Source organism: Ranitomeya imitator, chromosome 1, assembly GCF_032444005.1.
Source record: "Ranitomeya imitator isolate aRanImi1 chromosome 1, aRanImi1.pri, whole genome shotgun sequence".
In the NCBI taxonomy this organism is placed as follows: Eukaryota; Metazoa; Chordata; class Amphibia; order Anura; family Dendrobatidae; genus Ranitomeya; species Ranitomeya imitator.
In genome coordinates, this window is record NC_091282.1 from 2311983 (window position 1) to 2334953 (window position 22971).

Below are 22971 nucleotides of genomic sequence, written 5' to 3' on the forward strand. Positions count from 1 at the left end.
GTGCTGTCGGGCAGGCATGGTAAGTAATGGTGGACTGTGCTGTCGGGCATGGTAAGTAATGGGAGACTGTGCTGTCAGGCAGGCATGGTAAGTAATGGTGGACTGTGCTGTCGGGCAGGGTAAGTAATGGTGGACTGTGCTGTCGGGCAGGGTAAGTAATGGGAGACTGTGCTGTTGGGCTGGGTAAGTAATGGGGGACTGTACTGTCGGGCAGGTAGGTAATGGGGGACTGTGCTGTCGGGCACGGTAGGTAATGGGACACTGTGCTGTTAGGCAGGCATGGTAAGTAATGGGAGACTGTGCTGTCAGGCAGGGTAAGTAATGGTGGACTGCTATCGGGCATGGTAAGTAATGGGAGACTGTACTGTCAGGCAGGCATGGTAAGTAATGGGAGACTGTGCTGTCGGGCAGGGTTAGTAATGGTGGACTGTGTTGTCGGGCAGGGTTAGTAATGGTGGACTGTGGTGTTGGGCAGGGTAAGTAATGCGGGACTGTGCTGTCGGGTAGGGTAAGTAATGGGAGGCTGTGGTGTTGGGCAGGGTAAGTAATGGTGGACTGTGGTGTCGGGCAGAATTAGTATTGGTGGACTGTGGTGTCGGGCAGGGTAAGTAATCGGGGACTGTGGTGTCGGGCAGGGTAAGTAATGGGAGACTGTGCTTTCGGGCAGGGTAAGTAATGGAGTGTGGTGTCGGGCAGGGTTAGTAATGGTGGACTGTTGTGTCGGGCAAGGTAAGTAATCGGGGACTGTGGTGTCGGGCAGGGTAAGTAATGGGAGACTGCTGTCGGGCAGGGTAAGTAATGGTGGACTGTGTTGTCGGGCAGGGTTAGTAATGGTGGACTGTGGTGTTGGGCAGGGTAAGTAATGCGGGACTGTGCTGTCGGGTAGGGTAAGTAATGGGAGGCTGTGGTGTTGGGCAGGGTAAGTAATGGTGGACTGTGGTGTTGGGCAGAATTAGTAATGGTGGACTGTGCTGTCGGGCAGGGTAAGTAATCTGGGACTGTGGTGTCGGGCGGGGTAAGTAATGGTGGACTGTGGTGTCGGGCAGGGTAAGTAATGGTGGACTGTGGTGTCGGGCAGGGTAAGTAATGGTGGACTGTGCTGTCGGGCAGGGTAAGTAATGGTGGACTGTGGTGTCGGGCAGGGTTAGTAATGGTGGACTGTGGTGTCGGGCAGGGTAAGTAATGGTGGACTGTGGTGTCGGTTAGAATTAGTAATTGTGGACTGTGGTGTCGGGCAGGGTAAGTAATGGGAGACTGTGCTGTCGGGCAGGGTAAGTAATCGGGGACTGTGGTGTCGGGCAGGGTAAGTGATGGTGGACTGTGGTGTCGGTTAGAATTAGTAATGGTGGACTGTGGTGTCGGGCAGGGTAAGTAATGGTGGACTGTGGTGTCGGTTAGAATTAGTAATTGTGGACTGTGGTGTCGGGCAGGGTAAGTAATCGGGGACTGTGGTGTCGGGCAGAGTCTGCTTCTCACCATAACATTCTACTGTTCCTGTTTTCGAAGACAAGCAGATATGTGAATACAGCACACCCCCCCCCCCCATGTCCGGGTTGTAACAGAGTAGAACGGTACTAGAGGAAAGCGAGAGGGGGAAGTAGGTGACACCATCGAGGAGAGGCTGGTAGGAGGTGGCTAATAGCAGCGAGAGCGGGGTGGATAAACCTGGTGGTGGTTGATGTCTGAGGAGGGGGAGTCAGCAGTCTCACAGGTGGGATTAGTATTATTATATGCTTGTGGACCATATAAATGAGCGTCATGGTCTTTTATATCAGCTCTTACAGCCCTGAGAAGATGATGGGAGTGGTTGTACAGTTTAGCACCCAGACGCCCTCTGTACCAGCAGCCACATCCAGCCCTCAGCCTCATCGTCCTGAGGAGATGATGGGAGTGGTTGTACAGTTTAGCACCCAGATGCCCTCTGTACCAGCAGCCACATCCAGCCGCCTTCCTCACAGTCCAGCATGGTGGCAGGAGCAGCTTGGTGCCATCACCACGTGTATATGCTCTGCCCGCACCTCTATGGCTATAGGTGCCTCGGGTTCACTGCCCTGCAGACCAAAGTACCTCAGCCATGGGTCAGAGTCTGCAGGGGTAACATTCGGCACAGTCCTGTTGATGGATTCTGGAAGGTCTGTCTGCAGTAGAATCTGACTTAAAAGGACTTGTGCCAAAGAGAAAGGCAGAGAGCTTCCCCCTCGCCCGGCCAGGCCCATCACCTCATTATCGCTTCCTAATAAAACTGAGGGACAGGCCCAGAACGAGACGGTGGATGACGCCACAGAAGCCGCCCCCTGCACAAAGTCACTGAGGAGGATTCCTGTGGATGGAGACAGAAATCCAGAACCAAATGTGCTGTTGAGTGTGAGGGAAATCACCAGAATGTCTCCATGAGAGTCTGCTACTAGGACATTACTTCCCACTGGGGCCATGTCCTGCTGCCTCCGTACCCCCGCTGAGCCATTGTCAGTAGTGCCTGGAGGCCACGCACCGACCACCCTGTACATGGTTTTCAAGGTATTGATGAGCATCTCGGAGATGGTGGCAGAAGACATATTCTTGTGTTTCTGGTACACATCCTGGACAGAACTGGAGAGTATTCCCCCCGATGAGGGCACAGAGGAGCTGAATAGCGTCATCCCATCGAGATGAAGTCCTATCGGATCTGAACTCATTGGGTGCACCATGGAAAGTGTGTCTCGGAACATCTCTCTGTCGGTGTCAATGTCACTCAGTAATTTCTGGATGAGTGTGTCAGGCAGGGCCGCATCAACCATGGTGCGGGCAATCTCCAGTACATTTGCCAGCTGGACATTTGCAACTGTTGCACCAACACTTTTGAGGCCATTATGATCATAGAAGAGATGCTGCAGACCCTTGGATGACGTGGTCTTCATCTGATTCTTCTGCAATGCTGCATGTAGGTTGTTGTCCATCAAGAAGCCCTGACTGGCCAGATGGATTGCTGGACTAAACAGCTCTGACCACGGCATCCTGCCATGTGCCTGGTGGAGCGACCACAGACCCTGGAGCACAGTGGGAATCCCATATGGAATGGGGGAGGCATCAATGGGAATTGCATTCAAAACCGATGCATTCTGGGTTATTCCATTAAAATAAACGGAGGTAAAAACACCACCTGTAATGAAAAATATAGAAGAAACTTGGAATCAGAAGCAAAACTTGTAGGTGATGAAACCGCTAATCTCTGCTTGGCCTACTAACCTCATCTAATGAGGAGCCACTATCTAAGTACCCAAAGTCCGGAGGAATGAAAGACATCAGAAAAAGTGATGACTATGGGCGGTCTACTGCCACGGAAGGTAATGAAGATAAAAGTTATTAGGCAATGTGTTTCAGAGGAGAATGGTAATGGTGGAGGATGCCCGTGGACCTCCGACAACTACAGCCATTCTATGCACATATCTGTACAGGGAAATGTGATCCTACAGAAAGTGAAGACCCTAAAAACTCATCTGTGCAATGACGAGGATCGGATACATTATATAATAAACCTCTATTAATATGGAGAAGCTTGTCTGCCCCTGAACTGTCCCGTCACCAACCTGCTCTTTTACTGGGTCAGACGCGTTCCATATTTAATCTCGGATAAGCCGAATGGATCACATTTGCTGTAGATCAGTGTTCTGTGCAGTAAGGATCCACTCCTCAGATAGGATCATTCCGTTACTTCTCCATATTAACATCGGGATTCGGATCTTATCTTTATCACTCAAACAACAAGGAGGTTTATGAAGATCGTTCCAGTACAAACCATGGAGAGACCGTCTCAGCCAGAAATCACACCAATGTGAACGCGGCTCTACGGGACTTCATATTTTGGATGGATGCCTTGTAACCGGGTGGACCCTCTCTCAGAGATAGCAATAGTGTGACCACAGGTCTGTACAATCTGCCCCTTCTCTAGCATTGAATGGACTCAACGGTTTAATCCAATGGGTATGAGACCTTGAGAAGAGGAGAATCTTCTCGAATATTGTGATGGCCTCATGTTCTTGTATCTGCTCGATAGGAGTTACAGTGATATTAGAAAAGTCTTCATTGTGATCATTCGTTACATGTTTAGGTTACAGAACCCTCTCCCGTTCTAGTTGTCGGCTTTCACATTCGTGTCCGTACAGTCTTCCCGGGGCATCCACTGTATGTAGTCTGCAGCGGCTATAACTGGACTACACACTGCGACCGCCATCCATCTGGGACTTCCAGGTCTATATTCCGGTCAGGTTGCCATCTACAGCCCACATTGGTGGTAGATGCTCTCGCAGTCCCCGGAGTTACATTTATAAGACCCTTTCCCTCGGAGTTGTAAACCTTATAGACGTTTTAGGCGACTAGTAGCATCTGCACATTGGCTGCTCTGTCGGTTACTCTGGGATTTGGTTTCACAATCTGCTTTAATAATGGCTCCTTTAGGATTAGTGACCAATGCTATTTTTTCATTATTGCAGATATACTCGTGTGCAGAATTTAATGTGGTAACAAAATTACAAGTATAATCCGCTCCCATCAGTTTAATGAGTTTGTATTTCTCCATTAATACCTCCCTGGATAATCCCTTTGCTTTATGATCGGCTCCTTCTACCAGTTTTTTAGGGTACTTTTGTTCATTATCTAATTCTTGATAATTTTCACTCAAGATTCAAAACCCTGCCATTGGGAAGAATTCTTACAGGTATACTGGAGTTGCCTCAATGGTTTATTATTTATCCGAGGCTTATAATGCGCCCTTGTAAATTCCAGATCATTATTCACATCCAACTCCTTTAAATGGGTCTTACAAAGGATTTGAAATCCTGGAATATTTCCTGATCAAGATACAATTCAGTCTTGCAACATGTGAATGCTGGACCCCAGCTAATCTACATTCAATTCTACCAGTTGTCCTCTCCAAGTCAAGAAGAGGTCATCTCTGAACCTCCAATAATAAATTGTGCCATGCGTAAAGAAGAAGGTATTTAATGGGGGGACTTGAAACGCTTCATACAGAAGTTTGCAAAGCGAGTCCCCATCGCTGTCCCACAAGTCCCCACGTGTCCATTTGTAAATATGGGACTGAACAGAAAATGTCTTGAGTTCATGAAGTGAATACACTAACAGAAATTCGAACACGGGTGGATACTGATCCAAAAGATATGCCACTGCTTCTATGCCTTGGATATGTGAATAACGTGCTGCCATATCTACTGTGACACACGGTATGTCCGCTAACTCGTAAATAAATTGAATACTAATTTTTAGGTAAGAAGATAGTCCCCCAAAATAGTCTCATAGTTATAAATCTAAAAAATTGTGGAGCTTACTGCTCATGGTATTAATTCCTGAAATAATAGGGCACCCTGGAAAGTTAGATTAGACTGTTATAGAGTTTTAGGAGGTGGTAGAAAAAGGCTAGTAGAGGTCCCAGTATTATCAAGAAAATGGAGTTAATTCTTATTAAAGGGAAACTGTCAGCAATATTTGCTATGTAATCTGAGAGCAGAATAATATAGGGATGTCTCACTTAAGAGGCTGCATGTGGTAGTTTCAATACAATCACCTTGTTTGGAGAGCGTGCTTCGTTCCACGGGCCAACCTTGTTTGGAGCGCGCTTCATTCCACGGGCCTGCCTTGTTTGGAGTGCACACTTCGTTCCACGGGCACACCTTGTTTGGAGCGCACTTCGTTCACGGGTCCGCCTTGTTTGGAGCACATTTCCTTCGTGGGCCCACCTTGTTTGGAGCGTGCTTCTTTCACAGTCCCACCTTGTCTGGAGCACACGCTTCATTCCACGGGCTCACCTTGTCTGGAGCGCACGCTTCATTCCACAGGCCCACCTTGTTTGGAGCACGCTTCGTTCCACGGGCCCACCTTGTTTGGAGCGCACTTCGTTCCATGGGCCCACTTTGTTTGGAGCGCGCTTCATTCCACGGGCCTACCTTGTTTGGAGTGCACACTTTGTTCCACGGGCACACCTTGTTTGGAGCGCACTTCGTTCACGGGTCCGCCTTGTTTGGAGCACATTTCCTTCGTGGGCCCACCTTGTTTGCAGTGCGCTTCGTTCACAGTCCCACCTTGTCTGGAGCACACGCTTCATTCCACGGGCACACCTTGTTTGGAGCGCGCTTCGTTCACGGGTCTGCCTTGTTTGGAGCGCGCTTCGTTCACAGTCCCACCTTGTCTGGAGCACACGCTTCATTCCACGGGCACACCTTGTTTGGAGCGCGCTTCGTTCACGGGTCTGCCTTGTTTGGAGCGCGCTTCGTTCACAGTCCCACTTGTCTGGAGCACACGCTTCATTCCACGGGCCCACCTTGTTTGGAGCGCGCTTCGTTCACGGGTCTGCCTTGTTTGGAGCGCGCTTCATTCCACGGGCCTACCTTGTTTGGAGTGCACACTTCGTTCCACGGGCACACCTTGTTTGGAGCTCGCTTCATTCCACGGGCCTACCTTGTTTGGAGTGCACACTTCGTTCCACGGGCACACCTTGTTTGGAGCGCACTTCGTTCACGGGTCCGCCTTGTTTGGAGCACATTTCCTTAGTGGGCCCACCTTGTTTGGAGCGTGCTTCGTTCACAGTCCCACCTTGTCTGGAGCACACGCTTCATTCCACGGGCTCACCTTGTCTGGAGCGCACGCTTCATTCCACGGGCCCACCTTGTTTGGAGCACGCTTCGTTCCACGGGCCCACCTTGTTTGGAGCGCACTTCGTTCCACGGGCCCACCTTGTTTGGAGCGCGCTTCATTCAACGGGCCTACCTTGTTTGGAGTGCACACTTCGTTCCACGGGCACACCTTGTTTGGAGCTCGCTTCATTCCACGGGCCTACCTTGTTTGGAGTGCACACTTCGTTCCACGGGCACACCTTGTTTGGAGCGCACTTCATTCACGGGTCCACCTTGTTTGGAGCACATTTCCTTCGTGGGCCCACCTTGTTTGCAGTGCGCTTCGTTCACAGTCCCACCTTGTCTGGAGCACACGCTTCATTCCACGGGCACACCTTGTTTGGAGCGCGCTTCGTTCACGGGTCTGCCTTGTTTGGAGCGCGCTTCTTTCACAGTCCCACTTGTCTGGAGCACACGCTTCATTCCACGGGCCCACCTTGTTTGGAGCGCGCTTCGTTCACGGGTCTGCCTTGTTTGGAGCGCGCTTCGTTCACAGTCCCACCTTGTCTGGAGCACACGCTTCATTCCATGGGCCCACCTTGTTTGGAGCGCGCTTCGTTCATGGGTCTGCCTTGTTTGGAGCGCGCTTCGTTCACAGTCCCACCTTGTCTGGAGCACACGCTTCATTCCACGGGCCCACCTTGTTTCGATCGTGCACTGCGTTCCAGAGCATATTAAGTATATAGGTCATTAGGTGACGTTGCAGAAACGACATCACTTCCACAGCATGTCATTGTATCTCCTTGCGGCCAAAGGAGAATACATTCTTACGGACAGCATTTCTCTATTCATTAGTCCTCTGATGAACTCAGACTCTTGGGGGAGGGAGGAAACGTCGGGACGAGGGACATAAGGAATATGCATTATTTCAGATCACATTGGTGCGATTTCCGGCTGAGACGGTCTCTCCACGGTTTGAAATAGAACTATCTTAATAAAGCTCCTTGTTGTTTGAGTGATAAAGATTAGATCAGAATCCCGATGTTAACATGGAGAAGTAACGGAATGATCCTATCTGGTGAGTGGATCCTTACTGCACAGAACACTGATCCGGTGATCCACTCAGATTATTAGAGACTGAAGATGGAACTTGTCGAATCCAGCAGAAGAGCAGGATGGTGATGGGACATACTAGAACCTTCTACATATTAATATTGATTTAACCCCTGAGTGACCAATAACTCTGGAAGGTTTCAGGACACATTGTATTTTATGTTAATGGTAGAATTAGGTTGATATGTTTTGCATTTATTTATAAAAACATCAGAAATTTGACAAATTCCTAAAAATTAGTTTAATAATTATCACTTTTGTCCAGACAGAACACAAAATAGTTAATCCCATTTCCCTCATGTTGGCTTCACATATAATATTGAAATAAGGCGCACAACCCAAATAAACGCAATTGAAGGGAGGTGTAAAAAAGCCGGTAGTGCTTTTCTGTCCCTTTTTCTTATACATTGTTATTTACTACCGTAGTGCCTGCACACTACACCACACAAATAGAATATGAAAAAATGTAATAAGCTTTATTCGGCACACAATAACAAAAAAGCATAAAACATAAGTAAAACCATATGGGAACCCCCCACAATAGACCATATAAACATATATATAGGATGCCAAAAAGGCAATCAAATAAATACATAGAAGATAAGTATATGACGGTAAAAGACACATACAGACCAGACATGTGTATATCTGATGCACCCAAGACAATATATAGATATGATAATACGGTGGACCTCCAAAATGACCCCGGAAAAAACTCCGAACAAGTTATAGCATACGCCAGTAATGTAATGTCATCTGTAATCTTGCCTGAAGAAGGAGCCTCTGTGCTCTGAAAGCTGCAAACATATTTTCTGGTTAGCCAATAAAGGTATCACTCCGAGAATACTTCTGTCATCATTGGGCAGAAAATTATTCACATCCATACGCCAGTAGGAAATTCCTGCATGAGCGTCACCTAATAAACATGGAAACTATATCCAGACCTTGCCCAAACTTAATGCTGGTGCATGTGAGATGGCCAAAAAACAGTAGCACATGTGCGGATAGGGCCAGAAAGTTATAAACGGTGGTAACCACCCATAGTATTAAGAAGGACACTTGCCAGAGACAAGTGGAGCGTCCAACCGGATGGGGGACCAAGCAGGATGGATCAAGGAGCCGGCGCCATCGGCACCATCTGTAAAAAGGACTTTGTTGCTAGGATAAAAACAATGAGAAAAGAGCCTGCAGTAAATAAAAAGCAACAGTACATGGAACTAATATAGGGGGCTTAATGTAAAAGCCATCCCACCCCATCACGGTGACCCTATTTGGGGTGGTCCTGACCTCTAGTATTAAAACCTTATTATTTGTCAGGTGACGTACCTGTGAATAAGGGCCGAGCAGGACCGAGATCCGGCTAATGAACACCCGGTCATGGGGAACTAGATGAATGGAATGTCCAGCTCAAAAAAAAAAAAAAAGAGGGCAGGCACCACGGTCCTAAATAGGGTCACCGTGACATGGTGGGATGGCGTTTACATTTTTTGGATAAATTATGTTATCTAAGCCCCCTCTATTATTTTCATGCACCATTGCGGTTTAGTTACTGCAGGATGTTTGCTCATTATGTGTTTATCTTGGGTTTCGTCTGTTTCCCAGTGTGAACATGCACCTACACTGAATGCATGCCAACTTATATTCCAGCTCATCTCTTTACGTTTTCTGTTTTATTAGGATCTCAAACGCTTTAAAATTGTAGCAGCATCATCTCATTTTTTCAAGGAAATTTACAAAACTTATTTTTCTATGGGCCATTTCAGCTTTGAAGTAAAATTGGGGTCCTATATATTGGAAACCCCCCAAAGTGATTCAATTGTACTAACCATTTAGGGGCTTTTTAGGAATTAATGCAAAGTGGTATGAAGGGAATGATAAATGTTATTTTTACCACCTAAGTGTTGCTAATGTCTGAACAGGTCCCTACAGCTGGCAGACTCCAAGGCCGGTATTTAGCCAGGAATTGCCATGATCGCCATCAGAACCAGACAGTCATGATCTCAGGCTGTAGCCACTATTGACAGCAGCATCTAAGTGGTTAAACAGCCATGGTCCGTGCTAACATTCATCGTGGCCGATGCAGCAAGATGTCGGATACCGTGGACAGCCGCTGCATTTGCACCCATCTGGGGCACTATTCTCAGTCAGTAAAAAGACGTATTGGTTGTCATTACGGGGTTAATAGAGATACTACTTTGACACTGACATCTTTCCATTAGCGATGATCGGATATATAATGGGTTTTTAGGATTCGAACTCTCTGTATAAACACATTGCCTAATAAGTTTTATCTTCATTACCTTCCTTTGGAAGCAGACGTGGAGGACATTGGCCTCTCAGTTTTCTCTCTATTCCACATCTCTTGCCATTACGGGGTTGAACGCGACCACCGGATTCCCCGAGTCGGAGCTTCCACTAGCTGTGTTCAATGGAACGTTTTTAACTGTGAATACCTTGGTCAGATAAGCGGTAAACCACCGCACCTTGGTACATAGAGTATCCGGCCTACATTGACTACCTTAGAAAAGCACTGCAGCTTTGATTGGGGGGGAAAGCTGTAAAGACATTTCTACAACACCACATACGAGAAACAACATCACCAGCTCTCTAGACACTGCCCATCATGTCACAGTCACCTCCCGCTATAATCAACCCATCATGTCACAGTCACCTCCCGCTATACTCGGCCTATCAAGTCACCATCACCTCCCGCTATACTCAGCCCATCATGTCACTTTCCCCTCCCTCTAGACTCGGTCCATCAAGTCACCGTCGCCAGTCCTCTGCCGCTATACTCAGCCTTCATGTCACAGTCACCTCCCCCTCCCTCTAGGCTCTGCCCATCAAGTCACCGTCACCTTGCTCCACTCGGCCCAGCACATCACCATCAACCCTCCTTCTATACTTGGCCCATCAAATCACCATCACCTCCCTCCAGACTCGGCCCATCACGTGACAGTCACCTCCTCCTCCCTCTAGACTCAGACCATCAAGTCACTGTCACCACTCCCCTCCCGCTATAGTCAGCCCATTATATCACCGTCATCTACCCCCCATCTAGACTCGGCCCATCAAGTCACAGTCACCTCCCCCCTACCTCTTGACTCGGCCAATCAAGTCACTGTCACCACTCCCCTCTAGACTCGGCACATCAGTCACCACTGCCCCTCTCTCCAGACTCTGCCCATCACATCACCATCACCTTCCCCCTCCCTTCAGACTGGGCTCATCACATTACCGTCCCCTCTTCCTCCCTCTAGACTCCGCCTATCAAGTCACCGTTCCCTCTTCCTCCCTGTAGGCTTGGCCTATCAAGTCACGGTCACCACTCTTCTCCCGTTATATTCAGCCCATCATGTCACCTACCCCTTCCTAGAGACTTGGCCTATCAAGTCACCATCACCACTCCCCTCCCGCTATACTCAGCCTATCATGTCACCTCCCCCTCCCTCTAGACTGGGCCCATCAAGTCACGGTCTCCACTCTTCTCCCGTTATATTCAGCCCATCGTGTCACCTACCCCTCCCTCTAGACTGGGCCCATCAAGTCACCATCACCACTCCCCTCCTGCTATACTCAGCCTATGATGTCACCTCCCCCTCCCTCTAGACTGGGCCCATCAAGTCACGGTCTCCACTCTTCTCCCGTTATATTCAGCCCATCGTGTCACCTACCCCTCCCTCTAGACTCGGCCCATCAAGTCACCATCACCACTCCCCTCCCGCTATACTCAGCCTATCATGTCACCTCCCCCTCCCTCTAGACTCGGCCCATCACGTCACCGTTAGCGTTGAGCAAATTTGTTCGGATTCGGTCGCCAAATCTGAATTTGCCATATTCGTGCCATATTGGTTCCCTATTCATGCAAAATGTATGTTTATTGATCAGTTCCGAACATATTCGGTAATTTCTACTCCCATTGATTCTAATGACGTTCGTTTGTGCTCGACAAATATTGCAAAAACAATATTCGCTGCCAATCATATTCGGAACCAAATCCGAACAAGTTCGCTCAACTCTAATCACAGTCACCACTCTTCCCTCCAGATTCGGTCCATCACATCACCTCCCCCTCCCCCACGTTTTAGACATGGCTCATCGCATCACCATCACCCTCCACGCGCTCTAGACTCAGCCCATCATGTCACAATCACCTCCAATGTCCTCTAAACTCAACCCATCTCTTTGCCATGACCCACCCCTAGGATGAGGGGCAGGCACCTGCCTAGGGCACTACCTCCTGCCTACCCATGGCGGGGAAGGGGGGCATTTCGGGTAAGAAATAAAAAACTTTGACATAGTTGAATGATGCCGGTCAGTCCAGTGACGGCCGAGACATGGGCACACAGGGAAGCAGTGTTATCACTGACACCGCTCACCCCTGTCTCTGCCTGTGCCCCCGCTGTAACTCCTTCCCTGCATTCAATTGTACGTGCATCAGTAAGACGCAAATACAATTAATGTCGGCGCTGCCCTGGACAGGAACAGAGGGAGCTCTGGCACATGCAGAGGACATTGTTTTGCAATGAAGTCAATGCGACGTCCAGTGCCCACAGCAGCACCAGATGGAAGAGGAGACGGTGCTGCCCTGGACAGAGCCTGGGGGTGTGATGAATACACTGGGTGGGGACATTATACTGTATCAGTGACTGTGGGGGACATTATACTGTGTCAGTGACTGTGGGGGACATTATACTGTATCAGTGACTGTGGGGGACATTATACTGTATCAGTGACTGTGGGGGACATTATACTGTGTCAGTGACTGTGGGGGACATTGTGCTATATATAAGGGGCTGTGTGCCCATTATACTGTAACAGTGACTTGGGGCCATAATATTGTATCAGGTGCTGCGGAGACCACCACACTATGTAATAGGAGTCTGTAGTAGACATCAAAGTAAGCAAGTGCTTCTCACTAAATTAGAATATCAAAAACTTAATTTATTTCAGTTCTTCAATACGAACAGTGAATCTAATATATAGAGTCATTACAAACAGTGATCTATTTTACGTGTTTATTTCTGTTAATGTTGCTGATTATGGCTTACAGCCAATGAAAACCCAAAAGTCATTATCTCAGTAAATTAGAATACTTTATAACACCAGCTTGAAAAATGATTGTAAAATCTGAAATGTTATCCTACTGAAATGTCTGTTCAGTAAATGCCCTCAATACCAACCTCTATTGTTGGTAAAATATTTGAAGGGTTTCTGAGGGATGTTATTCTGGATTATCTCAATGAGAATAACTGTTTAACTCCATATCAGCATGGGTTTATGAGAAATCGCTCCTGTCAAACCAATCTAATCAGTTTTTATGAAGAGGTAAGCTATAGGCTGGACCACGGTGAGTCATTGGACGTGGTATATCTCGATTTTTCCAAAGCGTTTGATACCGTGCCGCACAAGAGGTTGGTACACAAAATGAGAATGCTTGGTCTGGGGGAAAATGTGTGTAAATGGGTTAGTAACTGGCTTAGTGATAGAAAGCAGAGGGTGGTTATAAATGGTATAGTCTCTAACTGGGTCGCTGTGACCAGTGGGGTACCGCAGGGGTCGGTATTGGGACCTGTTCTCTTCAACATATTCATTAATGATCTGGTAGAAGGTTTACAGAGTAAAATATCGATATTTGCAGATGATACAAAACTATGTAAAGCAGTTAATACAAGAGAAGATAGTATTCTGCTACAGATGGATCTGGATAAGTTGGAAACTTGGGCTGAAAGGTGGCAGATGAGGTTTAACAATGATAAATGTAAGGTTATACACATGGGAAGAGGGAATCAATATCACCATTACACACTGAACGGGAAACCACTGGGTAAATCTGACAGGGAGAAGGACTTGGGGATCCTAGTTAATGATAAACTTACCTGGAGCAGCCAGTGCCAGGCAGCAGCTGCCAAGGCAAACAGGATCATGGGGTGCATTAAAAGAGGTCTGGATACACATGATGAGAGCATTATACTGCCTCTGTACAAATCCCTAGTTAGACCGCACATGGAGTACTGTGTACAGCTTTGAGCAGCGGTGTGTTGTGAATTCTGTTCTCAAGCTCCCTCCTGTGGTCATGAATGTTACTTCGGCTGGTTCTGTCCATGGGCTTCCTCTGGTGGTTGTGAGTGGGGCTGCGGCTTCTGAGTTTCCTTCCACAGGTGACGAGGTTAATTCGTTAGCTGGCTGCTCTATTTAACTCCACTTTGATCATTGCTCCATGCCACCTGTCAATGTTCTAGTATTGGTCTAGTTCGCTCCTGGATCGTTCTGATGACCTGTCTTCTCCAGCAGAAGCTAAGTTCCTGATTTTCTCTTGTTTGCTATTTTTCTGTCCAGCTTGCTATTTTGATTTTTGTCTTGCTTGCTGGAAGCTCTGGGATACAGAGGGCGCGCCTCCGCACCGTGAGTCGGTGCGGAGGGTCTTTTGCGCACTCTGCGTGGTTTTTGTAATTTTTGTGCCGACCGCAAAGTTACCTTTCCTATCCTCTGTCTGTTCAGTAAGTCGGGCCTCTCTTTGCTAAAATCTATGTCATCTCTGTGTTTGTGATTTTCATCTTTACTCACAGTCATTATATGTGGGGGGCTGCCTTTTCTTTTGGGGAATTTCTCTGAGGCAAGGTAGGCTTTATTTTTCTATCTTTAGGGCTAGCTAGTTCTGAGGCTGTGCCGAGTTGCATAGGGAGCGTTAGGAGCGCTCCACGTCTATTTCTAGTGTGTGTGTGATAGGATTAGAGATTGCGGTCAGCAGAGTTCCCACTTCCCAGAGCTCGTCCTGTATTATTGTAACTATCAGGTCATTCCGTGTGCTCTTAACCACCAGGTCCATTATTGTCCTAACCACCAGGTCATAACACCGGTGCTCAGGAAGGATATAATGGAACTAGAGAGTACAAAGGAGGGCAACAAAATTAATAAAGGGGATGGGAGAACTACAATACCCAGATAGATTAGCGAAATTAGGATTATTTAGTCTAGAAAAAAGACGACTGAGGGGCGATCTAATAACCATGTATAAGTATATAAGGGGACAATACAAATATCTCGCTGAGGATCTGTTTATACCAAGGAAGGTGACGGGTACAAGGGGGCATTCTTTGCGTCTGGAGGAGAGAAGGTTTTTCCACCAACATAGAAGAGGATTCTTTACTGTTAGGGCGGTGAGAATCTGGAATTGCTTGCCTGAGGAGGTGGTGATGGCGAACTCAGTCGAGGGGTTCAAGAGAGGCCTGGATGTCTTCCTGGAGCAGAACAATATTGTATCATACAATTATTAGGTTCTGTAGAAGGACGTAGATCTGGGGATTTATTATGATGGAATATAGGCTGAACTGGATGGACAAATGTCTTTTTTCGGCCTTACTAACTATGTTACTACTATGTATGTTACTTGGTCGGGGCTCCTTTTGCATCAATGCGGCGTGGCATGGAGGCGATCAGCCTGTGCACTGCTGAGGGGTTATGGAAGCCCAGGTTGCTTTGATAGCAGCCTTCAGCTCGTCTGCATTGTTGAGTCCGGTGTCTCATCTTCCTCTTGACAATACTCCATAGATTCTCTGAAGGGATAAAGTCAGGCGAGTTTGCTGCCAATAAAGCCCAGTGATACTGCTGTCTGTAAACCAGGTATTGGTACTTTTGGCCGTGTGGACAGGGGCCAAGTCCTGCTGGAGAATGACATTTCCATCCCCAAAAAGCTTGTCGGAAGAGGGAAACATGAAGGGCTCTACAATGTCCTGGTAGACGGCTGCGTTGACTTTGCTCTTGATAAAACACAGTGGTCCTACATCAGCAGATGACGTGGCTCCTCAAACCATCACTGATTGTGGAAGCTTCACAATAGAACTCCAGCAGCTTGGATTGTGGCCTCCACTCTTCCTCCAGACTCTGGGACCTTGATTTCCAAATGAAATGCTAAATTTACTTTCATCTGAAAACACCTTGGACCACTGACAACAGTCTGGTTCTTTTTTTCCTTGGCCCCGGTAAGAGGCTTCTTACGTTGTCTATTGGGCGACAAGTGTCACATTCCTTGTGTCAAGCCACTCATGACCATGTCCTGGATGCCTCTGTGTGTGGTGGTCTTGAAGCAATGACTCCAGCAGCAGCCCACTCCTTGTGAATCTCCCCCACATTTTTGAATGGCCTTAACAATATTTTCCAGGCTGCGGTTATCCCGGTTGCTTGTGCACCTTTTCTAACCACACTTTTTTCTTCCACTCCACTTTCCATTAATATGCTTGGACACAGTACTGTGAACAGCCGGCTTCTTTAGCAATCACCTTTTGTGGCTTATCCTCCTTGCGGAGTGTGTCAATGGCTTGCCTTCTAAGGATAATGAATATAAGTGGTGCACCCCTGCACAACACATGGAGACGGGTGCAAAAACCTGGTCAGTAAATAGAATGCTATAAACACAAAAGAAAAAAGACTCGACCAATAATGGTATGCACCCCTATAAAATATGTGAAAATATCAAAATATGTTTAATTACACCTCAAAGAACATGACAAACATATAAAACCATTTAAAAAGGTCTGAATACAGAACCACAAGTCACCACCCCTAAGCACAAATATCATGAAATAACAACACTGCATAGATAAAGTGCTATATATGTACAAGATGTGTCCTGTGTAAACATGTAACAGTCCAATATGACATACATGAATATATAAAGGCCGAAACAAATGCAGACGTAAACCGGTAGTCGCACACTGACAGATAATCCAGCAAATTACTGCAATTCAGTGTTTGGTATATAACAATGTGAAGTGTTATATCAGCATGCTGTTTGGCCAAGATGATGGCAGTACCAGGATGGGTATATAAATGCGGGGTACAGGCATGTGCCAGAAAGCCTCGAATAGGCATAAACTGCTGCTCCCCTGCAATCAAATAATAACCCAATGGGTGCCAAGATGTAAGAAAAAATGAGGGGAGTAAAGAGAGGAAAAAATGTTCCAAAGGAACAGCATGAACACTGAACAATGGTATACCATGAGCCCAGATGCCTAATGGAGACAGGCTTAAGGGGTGAGGCGAGAGCCCCACGCGTATCGCTGCGGACACAGCCTGTTCGGAGGTATATATAGATGCGATAATGATAGAAATGAGTCAAGTACTAACCGGTGTGTAGTGCTGACGAGACGCACACAGGAGGCCGCCGCATGGAGTGTGCAGGAAATGGCTATAGCCAGGAAGTGTACACCGTCGTCATGGTGCAAATAATGTTATTCCATTATTATATGGATGCCAGTTCATTTTTGTAACCACCGCATTATGGTTTTTCTCTTTGATTTATTGTTTTTCCAATATATGTTACAGGTTTTTACATTATGTCATCCTATTTCTTATTTTCAAACATGAACTGATAGTGCATCTATGGTCCGCATGCATTTATTTGGACCTAGTTTCCCAATTTCTTTCACCTGCGGCCTATGTATGCCGTCCTCCATCATGCAGGGATTTCTGCGCATACATCTGTCTCCCCCTAGTGTTGCCGTCTCGCATGTGCATCTGCAGCATGACGACGGTGTACACTTCCTGGCTATAGCCATTTCCTGCACACTCCATGCGGCGGCCTCCTGTGTGCGTCTCGTCAGCACTACACACCGGTTAGTACTTGACTCATTTCTATCATTATCGCATCTATATATACCTCCGAACAGGCTGTGTCCGCAGCGATACGCGTGGGGCTCTCGCCTCACCCCTTAAGCCTGTCTCCATTAGGCATCTGGGCTCATGGTATACCATTGTTCAGTGTTCATGCTGTTCCTTTGGAACATTTTTTCCTCTCTTTACTCCCCTCATTTTTTCTTACATCTTGGCACCCATTGGGTTATTATTTGATTGCAGGGGAGCAGCAGTTTATGCCTATTCGAGGCTTTCTGGCACATGCCTGTACCCCGCATTTATATACCTATCCTGGTACTGCCATCATCTTGGCCAAACAGCATGCTGATATAACACTTCACATTGTTATATACCAAACACTGAATTGCAGTAATTTGCTGGATTATCTGTCAGTGTGCGACTACCGGTTTACGTATGCATTTGTTTCGGCCTTTATATATTCATGTATGTCATATTGGACTGTTACATGTTTACACAGGACACATCTTGTACATATATAGCACTTTATCTATGCAGTGTTGTTATTTCATGATATTTGTGCTTAGGGGTGGTGACTTGTGGTTCTGTATTCAGACCTTTTTAAATGGTTTTATATGTTTGTCATGTTCTTTGAGGTGTAATTAAACATTTTTTGATATTTTCACATATTTTATGGGTGTGCATACCATTATTGGTCGAGTCTTTTTTCTTTTGTGTCAATGGCTGCCTTCTAGACATCTGTCAAGTCAGCAGTCTTCCCCATGATTGTGGAGCTACTGAAACAGACTAAAGGACCTTTATAAACGCTTAGGAAGACTTTGTGGGTGTTTTTGTTAATTATTCTAATTTACTGAGACAATGACTTTTGGGTTTTCATTGGCTGTAAGCCATAATCATCAACATTAACAGAAATAAACATGTGAAATAGATCAGTGTGTGTAATGACTCTATAGAATATATGAGATTCACTTTTTGTATGGAAGAACTGAAATACATTAACTTTTTGATGATATTCTAATTTAGTGAGAAGCACTTGTATATTGGGGGAGGCTGTGGTGACCATCATACTGCCTAGGTGGACAGTGTGAGGAGGGGGTACAGTTTGGAGAGGATAATGTGGTGGGCAGGATGAGGACAGTCTAAAACAAGGGGCACAATATGGAGAGCGGGAAATGGGACACAGTATGGAGAGAGGTTAGCATGCGGGGGAACAATGTGGACATATAGAGAGCGTGTAAGGGAAAACTGGAGAGGGGACAGCCATTATATAGGCCATGGTCATATATGGGCAGAAGGTGTGGCGGGTCTAACTGATAATGGCAGACAGTGGGGCGGTTATACCTCGTTAAGGTGGACAGTGTGGATACCATAGGTGGCTTATTTAGGTCATAATATGGACAGATTTTTATGCAGAGGGCATTTTAATACTTATTTTTAAGGGCACTGTGTCGGGATGTACTACAGAAGACCTGACAAGAGGGAGGTCTGCAGAGAAAAGCTGTGAAAGTGAAAAGTTTCCATAGCATCTGGACAATATGGAGACGAAAAGAAAGAAACTACTCAGAGAAGATCTCGCCTATAAAAAGGTACCTGAATGTAATGTTTACTTCTTGATACTGACTAGATCTCATCAGTGCTTCGATTCCTGTACTGTCCACAGTCTGATAATGACCGATAACAATAGTAATGAGATGCTGGGAGTTGTAGGTTTATGATATACACATGTGAAGGAGCGACCCTGCCTGCCATCAATATTACGTCAGGAGGATGACTGGGTGAGGTCTACCAACTTGGACCAACGTGATGTTCCGCACCCCTAGGGACACGTAAGGTCAGCTTGGTACAGTTTTACACAGACACCTCCCTGTCCACACAGGCCTAGGGATGCATGGGGAGTGACAGAAAGTGGCCCAAGCAGTCACTGACTGACACCACTCTCGCCCACAGCCCTGACAGGCTGAGAGGCCCGTTTCACTAGCCCCAGTGAAGCAGAACCTTAAGTAAGACTGCCACCAGTTGGTGGGGTTGCCACATTTGAGACTTGTGTTCCCCTCTGTGTGGAACTTGTCCTCACACTATGTCCTTGTGACCTCCTAGAGAAAAAGCTGCACACAAGCATTAAACCCTCTAGGTCACTCCTCTTCTGCCCTCTGCGGTGAACTTAAATCTCATCCCCTGGAGGTTTGGAGCTAAATCTCCCAAAACCTACGAAAGATCATACAGTAAGTCCTTTCTGGGCTTTCCTAGGGCAGCGTTCTGACGCCATCGGATCCGACCGGGCCCCTGCTACTCAGACTAAACACAATTTTGCTACCTAGCTGCTAGTGGCTGTTCTATATATCTTCATTCCCATGCATGTTAGAATGACTCGAAAACTAGGCAGGAGCTTGCCCTGGTCTGGGGATCTCAGAAATATGTACGATGTACACCTAGGATCTATGGTATTTCCATACCTCCTTTCTGAAATCCTAGCTGGCTGAATAAAGGACTCAGGCCTCATGGTTTGGATCCACAGGGGGTCTGCCTTCTGAAGGTTGCATACCAGCTGCTAGTGAGGGTGTGAATCCTTTGTTTGAGCTGGCCAGGTGTCTTGTTACCACACCATGGGATGAAGGATTTTTCTTTTATAATTCTGTGCCCAATAGTATACAGATGATTGACATGGAATTAGGTCTCCAATAATCTTCACATCTCTCCTTCCGAGGGTGCTGGGGAGCAGCACTTCCAGGTATACCAGCGTGCGCTCGTCCGCAACCTATCCTCGGCAAGATAACTCGTCATCAATACTATGGTCACGGCCCTTCTTGTGGTAAATGGCAAAGTGGTACTACTGGAGCGCAGAGCTCCAGCGTTGCAACCTCCCATTCATTCTGGATATGGTGTGTAATCAGCTGAGGGGGTTGTGAATTGGCATCCGTACAAGTATGGCTGCAGACACTGCAGGGCCCACACAATTGCAAGACATTCCTTCTCCATCGTGGAGCAGGCCACCTCCCTTGGCAGGAGCTTTCAGATCAGGTACAAAATGGGGTGTTCATGACCCATAGTGTCTACCTGGCTGAGCACAACACTGAGGCTGTCTGTACTGCAAACGGCCATGTTAAGTCTGTTATCGGGAAGCTGGAAATGGCAGTCTTCAGTTCTCGGAAGGCCGTCTCACATTCATTTGTCCAATCGACTGCGGAGGGCAGCTTCTCTGTGAGGTTAGTCAGGGACATTGCCAGGCTACTATAAGTGAGGGATGAAACTCCTATAATACTCGGCGGTGCCCAAGAAGGACATCACCTGTTTCTTGGTCCTGAGGGTGGGGGACAGGTTGCGATAGCATCCACCTTCCCGGGCTCTGACTTTAGAGCCCCCCGCCTACCCAATGTCCCTGGTAATGGATCTCACTCATGCCCAGCTGACACTGCTCCGTCTTGATGGTCCTGTTCGAAGGATCTGCCGAAGTACCTGCACCATACGCTCTAGGTGATCCTCTCAGGTGGAACTGAAGATGGCAATGTCGCCCAGGTAAACTGCCGTTCAAGTCCTTTGAGCAACATGTTGGCCATCCACTGAAAAGTGGCAGGGGCATTCTTCATCTCGAATGGCATGACCGTACAGTCCAAATGGTGTGATAAAGGCAGAGCGTGCTCAGGGTCAGGGAAATCTGCCTATATCCCTGGCTCAGATCCATGGTTCTCAGGTACTTGGCCCCGGCCCACTGGTCGAGCAGGTCATCGATGGCTGGCATTGGATACGCATCAGTGACCGTAACAGCGTTGAGCACCCTGTAGTCCACGCAGAACCGGGTTCACCAGTCCTTTGGGATGATGATTGCAGGTGAGGTCCATGCGCTGCTGGATGGTTGGATGACCCCCAGCATTTTGTCAATCTCCTGGCACATGTTCTGCTGTAGCTCCAGGGAGACCCAATATGCTGAACATCGGATAGGGAGGTGATCCCCAATGTCCACGTGATGGACAGCAGACTTTGTTCTTCAGGGCTTATTGCTGAACAAATCCTAGAAGGGGTTCAGGGTTGCCCACAGCTGGGACCATTGGTCTGACAAAAGTTGGTTGCAAACCTCCACCTCTCCGATGCTCCCACCCATCTTAGCTTGGGCGGGCAAATCCAGGAGGGTCTCAGCCTCTCCCTCTTCTGGTAGGTTGCATATGGGGAGGGTGCAGGCTCTTCCATTAATGATGGGCTTTCATCATGTCCACTTGGAAGGCCTTCCGCCTTCCCCGGGTGTGGTTCAGAGTGACCAGGTACGTTATGGCATTGAGCTGCTGGTGCATGAGATACGGGCCCTCCCAGGTCGCATGAAGCTTGTCCTGGGGTACAGGGACCAGTACCCACACCTTTTACCCAACCTGGTAGGTCCTCTTATGAGCATTCTGTTTGTACCGTCGCTTCTGATCGGCCTGGGCTCGCGTTATTATCATACACCAGCTGCGCCAGGGATTGAAAGTTGTCACGAAAGCGCATGACATACTCGACGACCGACACTCCAGGAGTTGCCAAGTCTCCTTCCTAGACGTCTTTCACCAGAACTAGGGGCCCTCCTTTGTACTCACAGTACTCCATGTGCGGTCTAACCAGGGACTTGTACAGAGGCAGTATAAGGCTACTTTCACACATCCGTCCCGCGCCATCAGGCATAATTTTCCGCTGGATCCAGAATACTCACCTTCCGGTGGCGCCAGCACCCTTCCCGATCCTCACGATGCACCCGTTCCCAGGGATGCATTGCGCGATGACCTGTGATGACGTAGCAGTCTGGCGTGATGCCAAGTCATCTGGGGTCATTTCGCAATGCATCCCTGGGAACGGGAGCATCGCAAGGAGCGGGAAGGCTGCTAGGGCCGCCGGAAGGTGAGAATATCACGATTTTTAAATTTTATTTTTAACATTATATCTTTTTACTATTGATGCTGCATATGCGAAGAGGGCATGCTCAGTCTGGAAGGTGGACTCCGGTGCCGGAAACCATCATATGATGTATCCGACGCCCATAGGCGTCCATTGTAAGAAAAGCGAGACGGCGCGGTCAGGTTTTTTGCTGAAACAAAAAGACGTTCCTCTGTACGTTTTCTTAATCTGCCGGAAACCGCTTTTTTGACGGATCTGGCAAAATACGGATGAAACATGTGGCCATCAGGCGCAGTCCAGCACTAATACAACTCTGAGAAAAAAACGTATCCTGCGGAGAAAAAAAAACGGATCCGTTTTTTCAAAACTCGACGGATTGTGCCCGACGGCAAAAACCTGATGTGTGAAAGTAACCTAATGTTCTCATCATGTGTACCCAGACCTCTTTTAATGCACCGCATAATCCTGTTTGCCTTGGCAGCTGCTGCCTGGCACTGGCTGCTCCAGGTAAGTTTATCATTAACTAGGATCCCCAAGTCCTTCTCCCTGTCAGATTTACCCAGTGGTTTCCCGTTCAGTGTGTAATGGTGATATTGATTCCTTCTTCCCATGTGTATAACCTTACATTTATCATTGTTAAACCTCATCTGCCACCTTTCAGCCCAAGTTTCCAACTTATCCAGATCCATCTGTAGCAGAATACTATCTTCTCTTGTATTAACTGCTTTACATAGTTTTGTATCATCTGCAAATATCGATATTTTACTGTGTAAACCAGAGGTGTCAA

The 22971-nt window shown here is 47.4% G+C and overlaps 1 protein-coding gene across 1 annotated transcript in view; it reads right to left on the reverse strand.

Annotated features, from left to right (window-relative positions):
* Positions 1-769: 769 nt before the first annotated feature.
* Positions 770-22971, reverse strand: part of LOC138657557 (glutathione hydrolase 6-like) — a 39416-nt gene continuing 17214 nt past the window's right edge. Inside the window, exon 4 of the mRNA XM_069745324.1 lies at positions 770-3139. Within this exon, the coding sequence (XP_069601425.1) occupies positions 1953-3139 (1187 nt within the window). The 3' untranslated portion in view covers positions 770-1952. The remainder of the gene's footprint in view (positions 3140-22971) is intronic.